This window comes from Amblyomma mixtum, chromosome 3 (genome assembly GCF_055824585.1).
Source record: "Amblyomma mixtum isolate Tamu chromosome 3, ASM5582458v1, whole genome shotgun sequence".
Taxonomy (NCBI): Eukaryota; Metazoa; Arthropoda; class Arachnida; order Ixodida; family Ixodidae; genus Amblyomma; species Amblyomma mixtum.
In genome coordinates, this window is record NC_143014.1 from 107,679,357 (window position 1) to 107,696,893 (window position 17,537).

The window sequence follows — 17,537 nt, forward strand, 5'->3', positions numbered from 1 at the left end:
AGTAATAGTTCTGGCGGATTCGGGATAAGGTGCGGGTAACTCCAAGGTGGCCGGAAGTCGGTTCATCATGGCAGGCAAGGAGGACTTCATCCCGCAGATCAGACGGTATGACGAGCAGGTAAGTTGTCGGACTTGAAGTAGAGTTCTTTTTATAAAGCACCCCTCTCCGCAGGCAGAACGACGATAGTCCACGAGCTAGGTTTCGTGGTATTTCAGGGCACCCACCTTCGAGATGTTCGATGAGCAGACGGAGCTTGGCGTCGGCACGCTGTCTGGAAACGAGCTCAGATGTGCTGACCGCTCCAAGGAAGCTATCATCGTCGGTGGTGTCTTGCGGAGGAGGTTCGACGGGAGCGCGTGACAAGGTATCAGCGTCGGTGTGTTTCCGGCCTGACTTGTAGGTGACGGTGAAATCGAATTCCTGCAGGCGTAATGCCCAACGTGCTAGGCGGCCGCAAGGGTCCTTTAAATTTTTCAGCCAGCACAGCGAGTGGTGGTCGGTGACGATACGAAACGGTCTGCCATAGAGGTATGGGCGGAACTTGGCGGCGGCCCAGACTACCGCTAAACATTCTTTTTCCGTGGTAGAGTAGTTCAACTCAGCACGCGACAGTGCGCGGCTGGCGTAGGCAATTACTTTGTCGACACCGTTTTGCCGCTGAACTAGAACGGCGCCAAGACCGACGTTGCTCGCATCCGTGTGCACCTCCGTATCGGCATCTTCGTCGAAATGTGCCAGGATGGGCGGTGATTGGAGTAGGCGTCGTAACTCGTCGAAGGCACTCTGTTGTTCGTTGCCCCAGGAAAATGACGTGTCATCACGGGTTAGGAGCGTCAGAGGGCTGGCGAGCTGGGCGAAGTTTCTAATGAAGCGGCGATAATAGGAGCACAGGCCCAGAAAACGTCGGACTGCTTTTTTGTGGGAGGGGACCGGAAAGGCAGCAACGGCAGCAAGCTTCTCTGGGTCAGCGCGGATTCCGTCAGCACTAATGACGTGCCCGAGGAACTTCATTTCGGTGAACGCAAAGTGGCATTTTTCTGGTTTGAGGGAGAGGTTGGCGGATCGAACGGCTTTGAGGACAGTCCTGAGGCGGTGCAGATGTTCCGTGAACGTTGCGGAAAAAATGATGACATCGTCAAGATAAACAAGACAGGTCTGCCACTTCAAACCGGTGAGAACGGTGTCCATCATTCTTTGGAACGTGGCAGGAGCACAGCAGAGCCCGAATGGGAGGACGCGAAATTCATACAGCCCGTCTGGTGTAATGAAGGCGGTTTTCTCACGGTCCCTCTCATCAACTTCTATCTGCCAATAACCACTTCTGAGGTCGACCGAAGAGAAGTACTTGGCTTGACGAAGTCGGTCGAGGGAGTCGTCGATACGCGGGAGCGGGTACACGTCTTTCTTGGTCACACTGTTCAGCTTCCTGTAGTCGACGCAGAACCGTAGTGTCCCGTCTTTCTTTTTCACGAGGACGACAGGAGACGACCACGGACTGCTTGACGGTTGGATGACGCCGTCTGTGAGCATCTCTTCGACCTGTGTTTGAATAGCATCTCGCTCACGAGGGGACACACGATAGGGCTGCTGATGGATTGGTCGGGCTCCTTCATGCGTGATAATGCGGTGTTTAACATGCCACGCGCCACGCGTTTACATGCCACGCGTTTAATAATGCCACGCGCCCAACGCGCCGCGCGGCCTCCGCGCTGAGTCGAAGACGACGAAGCGGCGGTGGGCTCTCGTGGCGCGCTGTTCTGTTCTGTGTCGTGGAAGCTGGCTCGATAATTAAAAGAAGGCTCCCGGTCTTGGGTTCTTCCCGACGTCTACCTTCACGGCTCCTCTGGTCGTGACAATATGTAAGTAAAACAGCGCTAGACAAGGGACGAAGCGCCTTGTGCTGTGTTGTTCTTCCTTCGTCCCGTGTCTAGCGCTGTTTTACTTACCGGTACTCACTTATGGGGCAGAAACGTGGAGGGTAACAAAGAGGGTCCAGCTTAAAGCTACGGAAGAAAAATGATAGGCGTAACGCTATGAGTTCGGAAGCGGGCGGAGTGGGCGAGAGAACAAACGCGGGTTAATGACATCCTAGTCGAAATCAAGAGGAAGAAATGAACTTGGGCAGGGCATTTAATGTGAAGGCAAGATAACCGGTGATCCTTAAGGGTAACGGAGTGGATTCCAAGAGAGGGCAAGCGTAGCAGGGGGCGGCAGAAAGTTAGGTGGGTGGATGAAATTAAGAAATTTGCGGGAATACGGTGGCTGCAACTGGCGAAGGACAGGGATAATTGGAGAGACATGGGAGAGGCCTTTTCTCTGCAGTTGGCGTAGTCAAGCTGATGATGATAATAACCAGCTTGAGAGACAAAACCTGCACGTACAAGAAGCCTTAAAGACACAGGAAGAGTATGCCTGCTAAGCAGGCCTGGAAGCCACCAGAAACAAAAGTCAAGCTACATTCATGCGGCTGACAAAAATTAAAGACAGCAATTGGCAACTAAAAGAGTTCGAAATGAGGCATCACAAGAGGCAGATGTGCTGAGAGTCCTTGGACTAGACAATCATAAGTATGGGAAAGGAAATCTAGCAGAACTTTTTGCTGGGCTAGTTGGTCCATTCTGATATCCTGTCACTTCCTCGTTTCGCCTTCGGGCTTCCTCTTTCGCGCTGTTTTCACCAATATCAGTATGGGAAAGGAACACAATGGTGCCATAACACGTAAATAGCAACAGCAACTTTAGTACACCTGATCAAACATATATAACCTTGGGGAGCAGGAGCCTGAACAGAGATGGCCAGATGTTTTGTACGGTCGGTGCTTCAACCCTGTCTACTATATCAGGCTCAGTTATAATGACTAAGGGGACAGTGGGTGGCATTGGAAACAATATGCAATGCAAGCTATCACGGCCTTGCCAAAACATCCAAATTCTTCAGAAACATGCAAGCCTTAACACATTGGCTGAACTAATTGAACAGCTAGAGGCAGCAAGAAATCTAAAGTGAAAGTATGTTATACCCATAGCGTCTCCGTAGAATGAGGAGACAGTTCAAACAGTGATGATGGCAGACGCCCCCTCCATGGGAATACATGACGATAACCACAAACAAGACAATTAAGTCTTGTCACAAAGAGAAGCCAACAACTCGAACCCTGGTCGGTGTATGTCCGGGAACATGCATAGCATATAAGGATGTGTTTGGTCAAAGAAGAGGGCGATAGAACAGCAGCTACCAGCCCGACACACAGAGCCAAACATACATCATAGATACATATCGGGCCACCGACCCACTTGTCATGGAGCCATACACAGCATGCGATGCTATGGAGGCCATAAATGACATAGTGTGTATAACAGAAGCTCATATTTACACAGACTCCTAGTGGCCTTAAAACAACTAAAAAGAGTGACAAGGGCACTAAGTGTAACTTGGGCGATACAATGCTCTCAATAAGCAAACAAAAAACGCATCCGGATACAGTGGACAAAAGAAGGCATCGTGGGTGGGTACAGCTGAAGGTGCTGAGAATGTTGACAGAGGACAGCAGACACAATCATACACCAAGTCCGGAACACTAATGGATCCCCTGCCTGCCAAAATCAGGCGGCGGCATTGCAAGTGAAAAACCCCCGGAGAAGCAGCCTGTGTGGGCCACCTAGATCACATGACTTCGTGGTGTCATCACAACTGGCCCACTCAATTGTGAGCACACACTGCAGGTGGCAGTTGCTTGGGTGGAATGACTAGTTGCTTGGGAAGAGCAGCCTGGGTCGCCCAAGCACCACCGGCGACAGCACGTGCCATTGCAGGGCTGTTTGCCGTGTCTCGAGTGTTTTCTTCCCTATGTGGTTGCCTTTTTTTGTGCTGCAGTTATGTCCAAGCTAAGCAACCAATTTTCCCAAAAGCTCGTTTTACTAAACCACCAGGAGTGGTATAGGACCCCCAGGAATCTATGAATGTAAAGTAGGGAATGATCAACTGCACATATATTAGCGTTAACCCATTAATGCAATTGCATCATACCCTTAAGGTGCAATTTTTTTATGCGCGCTCAGCTATTCCCATCTTAACATCTCTTTTAAGAAAAAACACAGGATTCCTCATGTACTTTCTCCCTCTCTCACATACATCATCGGACAAGTGCCCCTCAGAAGGATAAGGGCCGCACTTCCCCTGTCAGCGACATGCCGATGGAGTTCTGAAGACAACACAGGACCCAGCACTAGCCCAAAGTGTTCCATGCCACCCGCAGAGGTGGATATTAGCCACCTGCTGTAGACCTGTGCAAGGACAAGGGCTTCAAGGACATGTACATTACAGGAAGTGCAACTTACAGCCAGAAAGGAGGAAGAGCTCTTCAAGTGGCTGACCGACGATAATAACAGCTGGAGCCTGCTCAGGTTGCTGAATGAAAATAGCCTATATGGCTTTTTATAGTACAAAGCCTGCCAAAATTATGCATTATGGTAAGTGTTCGAATTAAAGGAACTTCAACAGTGACATGACATTCTTCAGTTCCCCATCAATGCTGTCTTTCCAACACTGTCAATTTTTCGAGTTTTGACTCCTCGTTTTGTGCCAAGTGGCGGAGGTAAAGTAAGCACTTATGATTACAGTGATTAAGCGTCAATAAGTCGAAGCTTTTCGTAATTTCCATCATGGTTTCATACACCTTATAGTCATTGATCAGCATGTTTTGCATGCCTAGTAATCCTACTGGGCCAAGAATCAATCGATTAGATGATAGCCTGCGGCAATGCCAATAGCTTTTTTTTTAATATAATACCCTCAGGGTGAAAGTAAACAGCAGAGTGAGGGGGCTGCTAATTATTAGTACACATCTCGAATAACATCGAACGATGGGACTGCCTTCAATCGGGTTAGTATTTAGAAATCGCACTGGGTGTGGTCATTATAAGCTATTAAGATTATTTCTACCAAGGCAAGTCCTGGAGAGGCAGATGCCTTTCCATACAAACCGGCAGTTCGTTTGCGTTTGTTACTGATCGTCAATCGCACCGTCACACAACACTACGGTGCTTAGGAGATCGCGTTGCTCTTTAAAGTTGTTTATTTGCTCGCTGTGAACTACAATCTCCGCAGCTACAGAAAATGCATCGCATACGAAGCGTCTTATTTTTTAGCAGCTGTACGCTATACTCACCTTGGCAGTGGGATGCACTCCGTTTTCCGTCCGCACACATCGCAATAGGCGTCAGTGCCCTAACTTCACGATTACATTCATGGTATACGTCGACTGACCGCACTTACGTTGACTCCAATCAGCTTTACCTCGACAAGAGTTACAAACCGTAAGAGAATATCCTTCAACATTGTCATTCGTCTGCCACGGACACTGTATGTACGCGTACTTTTACAACGGCTGCAGTGCAAGCCGCCATTCCCTTGCGAAACGTCGAAAACATTCTAGCTTCTGCATAGCTAGCCTCGTTTATCATGGCACTTCTAAAAAAAAAGGCAGCGCTGTTAACGTGTCGAAAACAAGCACACAGCGCCCATCGAAACACCAGCACACACAAACGAAACAGACACGCTCAAATGTAAACAAACATGGGTCATGGGTGCTGATGATGATGGTAGCCCAAAGCGCTTCCGGTATCATAGGCGCGGCGTTTGAAAAAATTCGCGCCGGTGCAGACGACGCCGACGACGCGTGTCGCACTGGTTTTGATAAGACAGCGCGGCAAGCGAAGCATTCCGCGCAGTGCTCGATAAGGCACCGGTGCAGGTGACTCGGCAGATTTTTTCCTCAACATTTAGTTCAACTCTAGTTATTCCCTTTCTTTAAAGAGCTTATTCCCATTAAGCCATGCAGTCTGTTTGGCAAATAATGTATACTTGGAGGTGGACTTTTCAATTTAAACAAGAAAAATAAAAGATAAAAGTATACCAATCTCAGTTTTCGAAATCCGGATTTAACTGAAAGAAGTCGGTATTTCTGGTATGCAAGCCATGGCTTGTTGAATGTGGGTTACGCTCAGTAAAAGTTAAGAATAACTAACTAGGGAAGCCAGGGGAATGACGAGAAATGGCAGTGCTGAATAAGCAGCGCAGTTTTGAAATTTGAGTTATTGCTCCTCTAGCTTACATGCCTCTGCAGACCAGGAAGCAGCACCTCCCCACCACCTTCTGGCTAAGCACTCTTTGTTCGCTATCATCACCTGCCCAGAGAAGTCAGTTAGGTAGCGAACCAACTGTATGTCGAACACTAACATGAAACTGTGCATGGGCTTCATGGAAAGGTGGCTACTGTGACGACTGAACGACAGTTCCGTAGCTGCCATCAACACACAGACCACATGATGCCCTGCCCTAGCGCTCACAGCTGCGCAACAGCCAAACGATAACACAACACCTAGTTCGTAGAATTAAACTTCCACCCCCGTTTTTGTCTGCCGGCAATCTCGTTTAACTTGAGTTACTCTCTTAATGATGGGAGCAATTTTTTCTACAAGTTTCTATAAGTAACTTTTGATCACGCAGAATTGCTACAATAAGCCACCGAAGAAAGTCAGTATTTTATTCGTCGGAAATTATACTTGCCAAAGAAATAAAAGAATTTTCCATTCTGAAATAACAGCTGAAAAAGGTCCGCCGAATTTATAAAAAATAAAAGCTGAAAAGTCCAACCCCCTATGTATACGCCAGCAACACAAAAGATGACCGACAGTTTCATATGTGATTGCACCACTGCTTACAGTCTGAGGCATGGTAGGTTACCTTATTTCTCTCAACGTCACATTTTACAGCGCTAGCTGTGCAAGAGTCTGTTTCTGCAATTTTCAACATGCTGATAGGTCACTTGTGCACACTGGATTAGCGCACATGCATAATACAGTAACGTTGCAGTTTGGGCATGTTGGTATGACATGACATGGAAGTTTCAGCACACAACCAGACAAGGATGGTGAAGACAGAAGCACATGAGCACTCGCATTTTCCTGTCTTTCTTCATAGTTCTCGTCTGGTTGTGCGCTGACGCTTTCATATCGTGCATTATACAAGCAGATTGACCCTTGCACATCCCCCATAACTCACAACACTGGTCTAGCACCATGACAGCACTCTGCATAATACCCCCCCCCCTTCTGCCACAGCTTACCATTTCATTAGAAGCCAGTCCATAAAAATGTTTTCACAAAGTCCAGTAAATGTCATTTTTTTTCTTTTACTTTCTTTCTTTAACTTCCTACACTACTGTACGTACCATATTAAAAGCGCAATGATGAGTACATACTTCATTATGTTTTGTATAGCAGGTATGATAGTTTGACCACTTCAAGAAGCGTGGAGAACGCAAGCAATTTCTAAGAAATACCGTGTTCCACACCTTATCCTTACTGGCATTGCAGCGGGCTTACAAAGATTTCCAAATTTAACAGACTATCTACCCGCACTGGGCGGTCAACAGTTAACATAGTAAAGGTACTTTGAGGGTATCTTCTTAGGACATGTTCTGAGAAAGCACACCCTTAGTGATTGCAGAGTAGTAATCTATCACTTTAAGGTAACTTCAAAGTGTCCTCAGTGTCCATTTGAAATGCACTTAGGCGATGAAGTGTGGATACCATGTGGGCCAAAAATTACTTTTCACAGCCAGTCTTTTCACAGCTGTGAGTACATCCTGACTATACAGAACAAACATGCACACTAACAAGGAGCCACACAGCACCTGTTCTCATGGGATGTACAGTGATGGTGTGCTGCAGTAAGATTCAATTGGCACTTGCATAGTATATAGATATACAGACTTTATATCCATGTTCGCAGGGGTAGGGTTGCCGTAGCTGGCACAGGACAGGGCTAATAGGAGAAATATGGAAGAGGCCTTTGTCATGCAGTGGCCATAGTCAGGCTGATGATGATGATGATGCAAAGTTGACCTCTTCAACATGGCAAGTTATAATTATTCGCAATTCGATTTCAGGTTCTCTATGCAGTCAGCAAGGATGAACTGGAGGCAGCCAAAGAAGCACTTCTGACCATTTGCCACCAGGGCTACATCAAGCGAGTGTACAAGTTCCTTGACCAGGAGGAGGAGTGGGTGCTTTTCCATCGGCAGGGCATTGTCACAAGAGGGCACAATACGAACAATTACTCGGAGGCCTCTAGTAGGATACTTAAAGACATAGTCCTCAGCAGGACCAAGGCATACAATGCTGTGGCCCTTGTTGAAAGTATAACGACAACATGGGAAAAATACTTTGAGATGAAACTTCTCCGGCATGCCCATCAAAGGGCAGGAAAACACCCAACCAGTTGTGAGCAGCTGCTAAAAACCATGCCAGAAGTACCAAAAGAAGACATCACTCCAAAAGGAGAGAATGTCTTCTCTGTTCCAAGTTCTTCTGGAACGCACCACTATGAAGTGCGCACTAATGTTGGTCTTTGCAGCTGTTGGGCAGGCAACCAAGGTGCCTTCTGCAAGCATCAAGCAGTTGTGCAGAAGGCCTTTGGTGGCCTTTTTCCAAACAGCCCACAGCTGACAACTGCAGACTGCATTCTTCTAGCACAGCTAGCACTTGGGGACAGATGCCCTCCACGAGCCTTCTTTGAACCCCTCCAACCAACCCAGCAAGCAGAAATGCCCCCTCCTCCTCTCACAGCAACAGATGACCACACCTACAGCCAGAGAAGCCAAGTGTGCGCCTCCAGTGGCCAACTTCTGATGGAGGTCGAGCAAGACCCCTACGAGGCACCAGAAGCACCACAAGATAAAGCTGGTGTTGCCAGTGGCCAGCTTTTATCAGGAGTGGCTTCATGCAGCACAACTTATGAGGTATATTGGGGTACTTTTTTACATCTCATTCAATGCTTGCATCAAATATGGCAAGTGAGACATGAGAAATGCTATGATGGGAAGGCTTGCATGCTTGAAAATGATACTGGAGTAGTGGCCTAGTGGTTTGAGCATCTGCCTCACATGCGAGAGGTGCGCGGTTCAAACCCCAGTGCCATCAGGTAGTCACTAATGATACAGTGCGTACAAGCTTCCCCCTGGCCTGGTGCCCGGCTTCTTCGGTTTGGTTTCGGTGTGGTTTTAAGGGGTTTAACGTCCCAAAGCGACTCAGGCTATGAGGGAAGCCATAGTGAAGGGCTTCTTTAGGGTGAAATGCTTGAAAAATGGGTCTTTGACCCCACTTTGACAAGATGAAAACAGCTTATGCCTTGGCGTTCTTTGGCCACAGATGCCCTTGTGCCGCAAAAATTCACCATCAGCATTTTTAAAATGCTAGGTGCATTCTATACAGATATATAGGTGCTTCACAAAGGCAGCACTTTGTGGTAATGTCCCTTGTTGGTACAGGTAAAAATGTAAGCACTGAGTGAGTATTCACTTCTATTCAAATATCATGCAGGAACGTGAAGAAGCATGTGAGGCCCTGGAGCAGGCCATACGCAAGGTCCACGCTTTAGCTGACAACTCATTTCCTTGACGCTCTTTTTCCTTTTTTCCCCTTTGTTCCCCTCCCCAAGTGTAGGGTAGCCAACTGGGCATCGCCTGGTTAACCTCCCTGCCTTTCCGTCCTTTTCTCTCTCTCTCTTAGCCGACTGGAGCCCTTCTTATTTGTCACTCGTGAGACTTAGCTGCTGGAGTGAGAAGCGTCAGTACCAGCAGCGGGGCCTATGCACTGATGCTTCGGCTCAAGGCAGCAGCGAGAGTGGACAGGCGAAGTGGCAGAAGGATAAAGGTTCAGCCAACGAGCCTGGCACGCCGGCGACCTGCACTCACAAGAGGTTCAAGGCGTGTCCCTGCTGGTCGGCCACCCAAAACAGCAACAAGCAAGAAGGCGAAACGTGGCCACACGTTAATCAAAAATGTGCACGACAATGTGCCGAGTGCAAGGCTGCATTAAATGTATACTTCAGCAAGTGACGCACTGCATAATTTGTCGCATTGACAAAAGACACATGCAGCATGATAACAGACAATGCACACTGTGCATTTTTCATTTTAACTTTGTTAAGTGGTGCAATGCTTAATTTTTATGTTGAGGAAGACAGGCACGGAAAGAAAATGGATGGCACACACACATTTTTGTGCTAAGTGTGCAATTCTTTTACTTTATTTTAGTTCGTGTTCTGCTGGCATAAAAATTCAGCAGTAAACCATTTACCAAAGTTAAGGTGAAGAATACACAATGTGTGTTGTCTGTTATCATGCTGTATGTGTCGTTCTTTGTCACTGCAACAAATTATGCTGCACACCATTTACTGACGTCAAGATTGTAGCGCCACCGCTTCTGCTTGCGCTACAAAGAAGAGCTTGGCGAGCATGAGCAGAACAGAACAGGTTACGCACCCGGCTCAAATGGCAGCCATCATCTTCAGCTTTTCAAGGCTTGCACAAACTGCCTTCATCCATAGAACGGCATCACCAAGAATAAACGTGGCCGCACCGCATCTGGTACCACTGTGTGCCACATAGTTGGTGACCCAGGACAGCCTGAACGCCCTCTCAACCAGCGCACTGCAGCTGTACCTCCGAGTTCCTGCCTCGCCACGGGCCTACCACAAGATGAGTGGCACCCGATCCTGCCCCGCGACCTGTCCTGAGTGCAGCTGTGGCCACTCTGCCTGCACAGCCCCGTTGTATGCTTCGCACAAGTGGAGACCCAGCTATACGTGAACGGTGTGTCGTCCCAGATTTGGCGGTTCCTCCTCGTCGAGTGGAAGCTACCCGCCAACATCTTTGACCAGCTCAACCTTCCACCGTCGGACGGCCACCTGTTCAATGGACTGAAGGAAGCATTTTTCCGTTTATACGGTGTTCCACTCCACCACCTTGCTGCCAGCACTCCGCCGCATAGTGTGGCAACAGACGCAAATAAGGCTGCAAGCATCTGTCCGACAGCAGCTCCAGTTCAGCCTTCCTCGCACACTCCTGTGAGTACTCACGCTACTGCCGGCTGAGGTACCACTCACCGAGCGCCCCATCTCTTTGACTGGCTCTTCGACCTGTGGATCCCCATCGCCTTCCCCACGCAGTTCATTGGCAGCTCCGTCCCTGCCTTCCGGCGCAGCCCCCTCTGCCTCCTGCCGCCAGCCACACGCACCCTCAACGCTGCCCAGTTGCGCCAACAACCTGCTTAAATCGCGCCACACCACTGGCTATACATCGGACGCTGCAAACAATGCCTGTGCCACCATGACAGCCGAGACAACCACAGTAGCTCCTGTTCTCCGCGAGGCATCGAGACACCACCGTGCGTCTCATCCACAGCAGCCGGCGGCGGCTGCAGCATCTCTTCCAGCCAATTGTGGCCATGCCGTCTCAGACTCCGACTTTGCTTTCACTGACTATGCTGCGGCCGGTGCAGCGTCAGCTCTCATCACTGCGGCCGGCCTTGATAAGTCGCTTACCCCAGCACCATCTCCGCTGCTTGCTACACTTCAGTGCCTGAGAGCCAAAATGGAATAAAGTGAGCTGTTTCCTGTACTGCCGTATTGTACGCAACAGTCACGTATGGGAGGATCTCGTCCCAAGTTTTATGCTGGACGTCTAGGTACATTGCGAGCATATCTGTTATAGTTTTGTAGAGTCGCTTGGTGAGCTCATTTGACTGTGGGTGGTAGGCAGTAGTCTTGCGATGGCTCATGACTCAACTTGAACACCTCGTGCATGAGCGGCACTGTGAAAGCCGTTCCTCGATTGGTGATTACGTAGGACGGGGTGCCGTGTCATAAAACAATGCAGTGCATGAAGAACTGTGCTACTTCAGACGATGTGCCACATGGCACCGCCTTGGTTTCCGCATAGCGTGTCAGGTAGTCTGTCGCGACAATTATCCACTTATTGCTGGCCGATGATACAGGGAATGGGCCCAGAAGATCCATGCCGACTTGGTCAATATGCTTGCCATCTCCAAGTTTTCACTGATGGTTCTGTGGAAAAGGTCACCGCATGAATACTGCCTGGTCTGTCCGTCTAACTCGAGCCATATCCTCCACTGTGGCTGAAAATGTTGCCACTGAGGTGACCTTATGGAAGCTAATGTCTTCTCCATCTCAGCATGTTGTCATGCTTACAGATCCAAAATCTGCTATTCAAGTAGAACTGCTTGCGGGCTACCACTGTTTTCTATCGCATCTTTGTTTGGCTTCGGGCACCCTCATTTGCAGTGCTGTACTTAAGTCAAAATCTGGCATTCAAAGGTTAGAGCATGGGTTTTCCTTGTAATCATGCAGCGTGCAATACAAGTGGAGGGCACTTTCTTGGCACAATGCAACAAGTAGCCCAATAATGCACTTCACAGAAACCCAGGACCCTACTCTTTAGCAGGGCAGAACTTTAAAAAACAGCACTTGGTAACACTGGTCAAGGTCGGCGGCATCCTGAATTGTTCTGCTGACCAATTTCAACATGAGAACAAAATCAGGTGTTCAATGCTTGACTGTATTAAACTAGCCAGAGACATTACAACTGTTGAGTGTGTACTTTCATCAATGGTCACCTTTTAGTCAAGGAGGAATTCTGCTTGGTGGAGCTGAATGTGGGCAGAGCTGTGCTGTGATACTTGAGTTGTTTCCAACTATAGAAACTTCTCTTATTCATTTTGAAAACATGATCTTTATGATAAATATAACAAAAAATCCTTTCTAAGTTCCTACCTGCCATTCAAACTAGGCAGGTATAGGACAGTTACCGCAGGTGCGGAGGGTTTTCCAGTTATCTTTTAAAAAGTGCAGCATACTCACAGTGAAAGCCACAAACTAGGCAGGCGGTTACGAACCTCCTGCCTAGTTTGTGGCTGATATCTAGCCCATGTTGCTGACAACATGAATGCTTACCTTCCTTCGCTGGAAAGCATTCGCTGGCAAATGTCTTCAACATGGCCTCTCTCAGCAGCAGTACTATTCACCTGTTATATCACCTATTACATCAATACAGCAGAATGATTTCAGTATGCAAAATGTGCTGTGCAATTCTAGAGTGCTTTCTGGCAACACTTGCTGCTGTAGCATTTCTGTTCCCTTTTGTGCCCCCTTTTTTTCGCATTGTAACAAATGAATCTGCCAGTGTTTACTTTGACTTTTACTCTTCCAGTCGCAGAGTGCTCCATGCGGTCTTTGATCTGTTTGCGGGCTCACAAATAAATCGGAGAAATGGGGTGCTTCTTTTGACTCACAATTATGCGGCCTTTTGTAGTGTACAATGAAAAAGACATATAAACAGTTTTCAGAGCACTGCTGGTGGTTGCATTTCATTGCTCTCGTATTTGGACACACATGTGGAATACAGCGCACAGCTAGCCATACGCTAAATAGCTCGCTCTGGCCTTGCACTGCACTCGAGCTACCTGTGCAGAAAGCAGTCATGCTAAGTTCTTACAAAGTGACCTGCCTTGCCATTGTAAGCACATGTAACTGACATTATTTACAACTTCCTGTATGTATGGCAACTAAACAAAAAAAAAATGATCGAAAACATTTCACCTTCCCATTGAGCTGTCTGTTTAAAGGAAGCATCTGACGGGTGGCCTAATATGCCTTGTTACCTACAACCAGTACTTTGCACTTTAAAGTTTCAAATGAATTTTTATTTGTATATTCTTATTTAGAGTAAGTTAGAGGGGTGTGTTTACGACTACGAGAGGGGTGACTACGAGAGAGACTTCACGAGAGGGGTGTTTACTAGACAAAGTAAACGGCGATCCAGATGAATTAAGGGGCTCAGTCCTTGAAAAGGTACTACCTATCATTCGTTAGCCCGAGGCCACTTCTCGAAACGACAGCAGCACACAGAATACATGCTCGCTCTTTATTGATACCAAGGCGAAAAGTACACGGACTGTCGAACATACATACGTGCACTGGATTAGCGAAAATGCAGACATTACATGCCTTCCATGCATCAAAAACTAGCACAGCAGTACGCTGGCTGTTATGTAGGCAGTCTTGCGGCAACGTCAGGCTCGCGAGCGAGACAGTCGAATTCTCGTACTGTCATTCTTGCAAGTGCTCACCTTTTCGTGCTTGTAGTCAGTAGCACGCGGGTAACTAGCACAACTGAACAGGGCGTAAACAGGATGCGGCGTAAACAGTATGCGTCGCAGCTAAATCTCACTTTATCGCAGCTGCCAAGACGGCACTCTCTGGACGCCGCCATTTTCATTTTCTAGCGTTCATAAGCGCGAGCGTCGTCATGGGAAACGTGACCATTTATTTTAAGACTTTGCCTTGTAGTTAATACACGCAATTAATAAATGTGTTTTGCCTTATTTTATTATAATAAATCGTGCGCTTGCGATAAAAAGCTCAAAACGAATGTGTCGTGATAAGCGCACTCCACCCTGGAGCGAGGCTATGGTTGTATCGACTAGGATGGGCAAATACGCGGCCGGGCCTCTTGGTCTTTAAAACCGGGCCCCGGAGCCGGAATAAGCGTTCTGCGCTAAGGTCAGATGCTATGCATTTTCGGCTATGCAGAGTAGGGGTCTCTCCTAGTGTTAGCCAGATCCACTTTTTGGTTGTTTTGTATATTTGTTGCTTAATTTCTCTTTTTGCCGCTAAATTTGTCTCCAGTGCCTAAATTTGTATGTGATGTAAATATCTGTATATAAATCTTCAAGTATTCCCTTTTTTATCTCTGCGTCCCAACTCATCGTAAGACCGTCTCTGACGGCGCACCCCTGGTGCGAAGATAACGATTCAGTCTTCTAGTCTACAAACCATCTCTGGTGGGGCCTCTGGTGCAAGGAAGAAGAAGAACCTGAACTTTACTGTAAATAACACGTCTCAGAGATTATGCCTCGGTACGTAGACGTTTAGACTTAATCTGGACATCTCTGGGAGGTTTGAGGTTTGCTGGGTTGTACTGGGTCTGGGACATTCCATCTTTTTTGGGCGCACATGGGGAGGTACGTTGCTTGCTGGGTATTGCTTAGACCGGGCCGGGCCTGGGAGGCTGCCCTAGTTCAGGACCGCTGTGGCTTCCGCGGCGGCCTGGGCTCTTGTCACCATGTTGGAGGGGAGGAATAACCGCTAGCTTGACAGGACTGAAGAACGAGAAGAGGAAAGGACGAGCGGTAACTAGCAACTGAAGTTTATTGAAAAAAGACATGTAGCAGCAAAGGTTGCATCTGCGCATAGCGTACGAGAACGGAGATAGTGACACGTGGCACACGAGATAGTTAATGAAATACATCGAAAGGAACAAAAAGCAACAAAAAACAATGAAACGCCCGTCACAGGTTTAACAGAAACCGGGTCTCTTTATCTAAAAGCGCCACGGAAGGCTCACTCACACACATATCAAGCCCAAGATTGCGCATGTGTGCCGCTTCTAAAATCTCTTTCAAGCCTCGACCTGCCCCTTCCGATGATGGTGGCTTTGTTGAACTGTGGGAAGCAGCCATCGCATTCCCTGCAGTGTCTCGGCAGATTAGCGCCATTATCAGGTTTCAAGGACCGGAAGTGCTGTCGTAGCCTATCGTTTAGACATTGACCCGTCTGGCCAACGTATACTCTGCCGCATCGCAACGGGAACTGGTATACCACATCAGTGGCACAGTTGACATACCTGTGTTCATGTTTCGCCGTGCACGCGACCCTGCGCCTACCTTCCGCCACGCGCCCGCAGAGCTGCGATAGCTTGCAAGGGGCTGAAAAAACAATCTGAATGCCTTGCCTACCTGCCACCCTCTTGAGGTTATGGACCATCTTGTGCACATAGGGCACAACTTCAAGCGGCCTTTTGTCCAGAGGGATCGCCTCCTCTTGGCCACGCACCTTGTTCCGCAGTTTCCACAACAGAGATTCCGCCACTGCTTGGAGAACGGGTGGTGGAAAGCCTGACTGCAGCAACTTATCCACTTGGCCCTGAAAACTACCTGCAGATTTGTGCTGGCAAGAATATTTTTTGTGTCACTCTCCGTCCAGCAGCAAGTGTGGTTTCTGTGCTATAGCCTTATCGCTTCAACTGAGTGCCCAGCAAGAACCTATGGCTATTTCCTTCGTGCTTCTATCTGCCCCCCGGACATCGAGAAAGCGTTCGGGGCTTTTCCCCCTTCAATTGGGCACTGGAGAAGAATCACCAAAATTTTGAAAGCGGAATGCTGGCGTCAGGTGCGACTTCTTCAAGAGGGGTTGAAACTACTCTGCTTCGAGTGGTGCGGTCGCGGGAGCCAGGGACAGAGGACCCTGTCCGACTATCAGAAAGCGGCCCGCTCGTCCGTGGACTTCCTTTGGAATCACCAGCGGTTGAGCCTCCCGAGGAAACGCAGACAGGTGGCTGCTGAAAAGGTACCTGTTTTCTGCTTGTCTGGAGCTTCCCTCACAAAAGAGGCACACGCTTTACTCGAGCGGGGGCCTAAATATTGTTTGGATGCGCCAGTCAGCAAGCACGGCATGCTCGCACTCGTGCGGCGGATAGCGGACAAGGCACCCAAGGAAGAACGTCAGCGCTGCCATTTAGACGGTGTGGATGTAGTAATGAGGTGTTTTCCTCATAAATCGCACAGCCAGGTTCTCCTGGGTAGAGTCGCTGAAGATTTGCGCAGGGGTGAGCTTACATTGCTCCTATCCGATAAGGAAGGCGGCTTCACAGTCCTCCCACAAAGTGTGTTCCGCGAGAAGGCCCAGCAGGCAGTGACCAAAAATTTCAACGTGACGGGACTAAAACCCTCTAAGGTCAAGCAAGCTGCACTGAATTTGCTCGAGGAGATGGACCTTCAAGCCCTACACAACCAAGTGAAAGGTATTAAGGCTAAGAGTGTCATCTATTCAATACCCCATAAACAGCAAAGTGTATTCCTTTCTTCAGGTCTGCCTTCCTTTGACATTGTGTTCAAACAAATCACTGTACTCAGATATTTCTGGAACTCTGAATTTCGGTTCCACAACGTTAAACCAATCCCATTAAGAAAAGTTTCTCGATATATTGTCCCTGCAGTGCGAACTCATTTCGGTATGTCTATGAGGTCATATTATATCCCATGTATATTCAATGAGATGCCTGATAATGTTTTCCAACTTGAACACTCGCAGACAGTTACGGGATGCTATTGCCGAGCTTGAACAGCTCTAGTGCATATGTTTTAATGTACACAAAACAAAGAATTGATTTGGTAACAGAGGTTGTTGCTGCTGCCGGACGGCGCCCTACAAGCCCAATTGAGGCTTTGGCGCGTCCGCGTCTTGTATTGCTTCTTTGGTGTGAATAAAGTATTTATTATTTATTATGCCCTGTCTGTGTTCTTTTCTGCAAAGACGCATAAAGACTCGTGCCCTCTACGAACCATCGTCACCGAGAAAGGCAGCTGGCAGGGTATCCTAAGCAGGTACCTCATGAAGCACCTCAACAACCTCAGTCCTGAAGATCCGTTCAAGGTTGCGAGCTCGGCTAGCGTGACAGCCGTGCTGCAGGAGTGTGTCATCGGAGCGAATTTCAGCATTTCAATTGACATTGAAGAGCTCTTTTATTCCATTCCGCACGACGAACTTTTTTCCGCGGTCAGCGAGCTTATTGATCTTTCAGGTGCTGTATCTTTCCAAAACGATTGTGGTGTCT

The 17,537-nt window shown here is 48.1% G+C and overlaps 1 protein-coding gene across 2 annotated transcripts; it reads left to right on the top strand.

Moving 5' to 3' along the window:
* Positions 1 to 4,163: 4,163 nt before the first annotated feature.
* On the top strand, positions 4,164 to 11,465 carry LOC149351295 (uncharacterized). Of its 2 annotated transcripts, XM_089580605.1 has the most exons (3): positions 4,164 to 4,470; positions 7,953 to 8,804; positions 9,574 to 11,465. In XM_089580605.1, the coding sequence occupies exons 1-3, from the start codon at positions 4,468 to 4,470 to the stop codon at positions 9,604 to 9,606; spliced, it is 888 nt and encodes a 295-aa protein (XP_089436731.1). In that variant the 5' UTR covers positions 4,164 to 4,467; the 3' UTR covers positions 9,607 to 11,465. The 2 variants fall into 2 exon arrangements, with proteins under 2 accessions (XP_089436731.1, XP_089436730.1); XM_089580604.1 differs by lacking the exon at positions 9,574 to 11,465 and having other exon boundaries at positions 7,953 to 9,098.
* Positions 11,466 to 17,537: the final 6,072 nt, after the last annotated feature.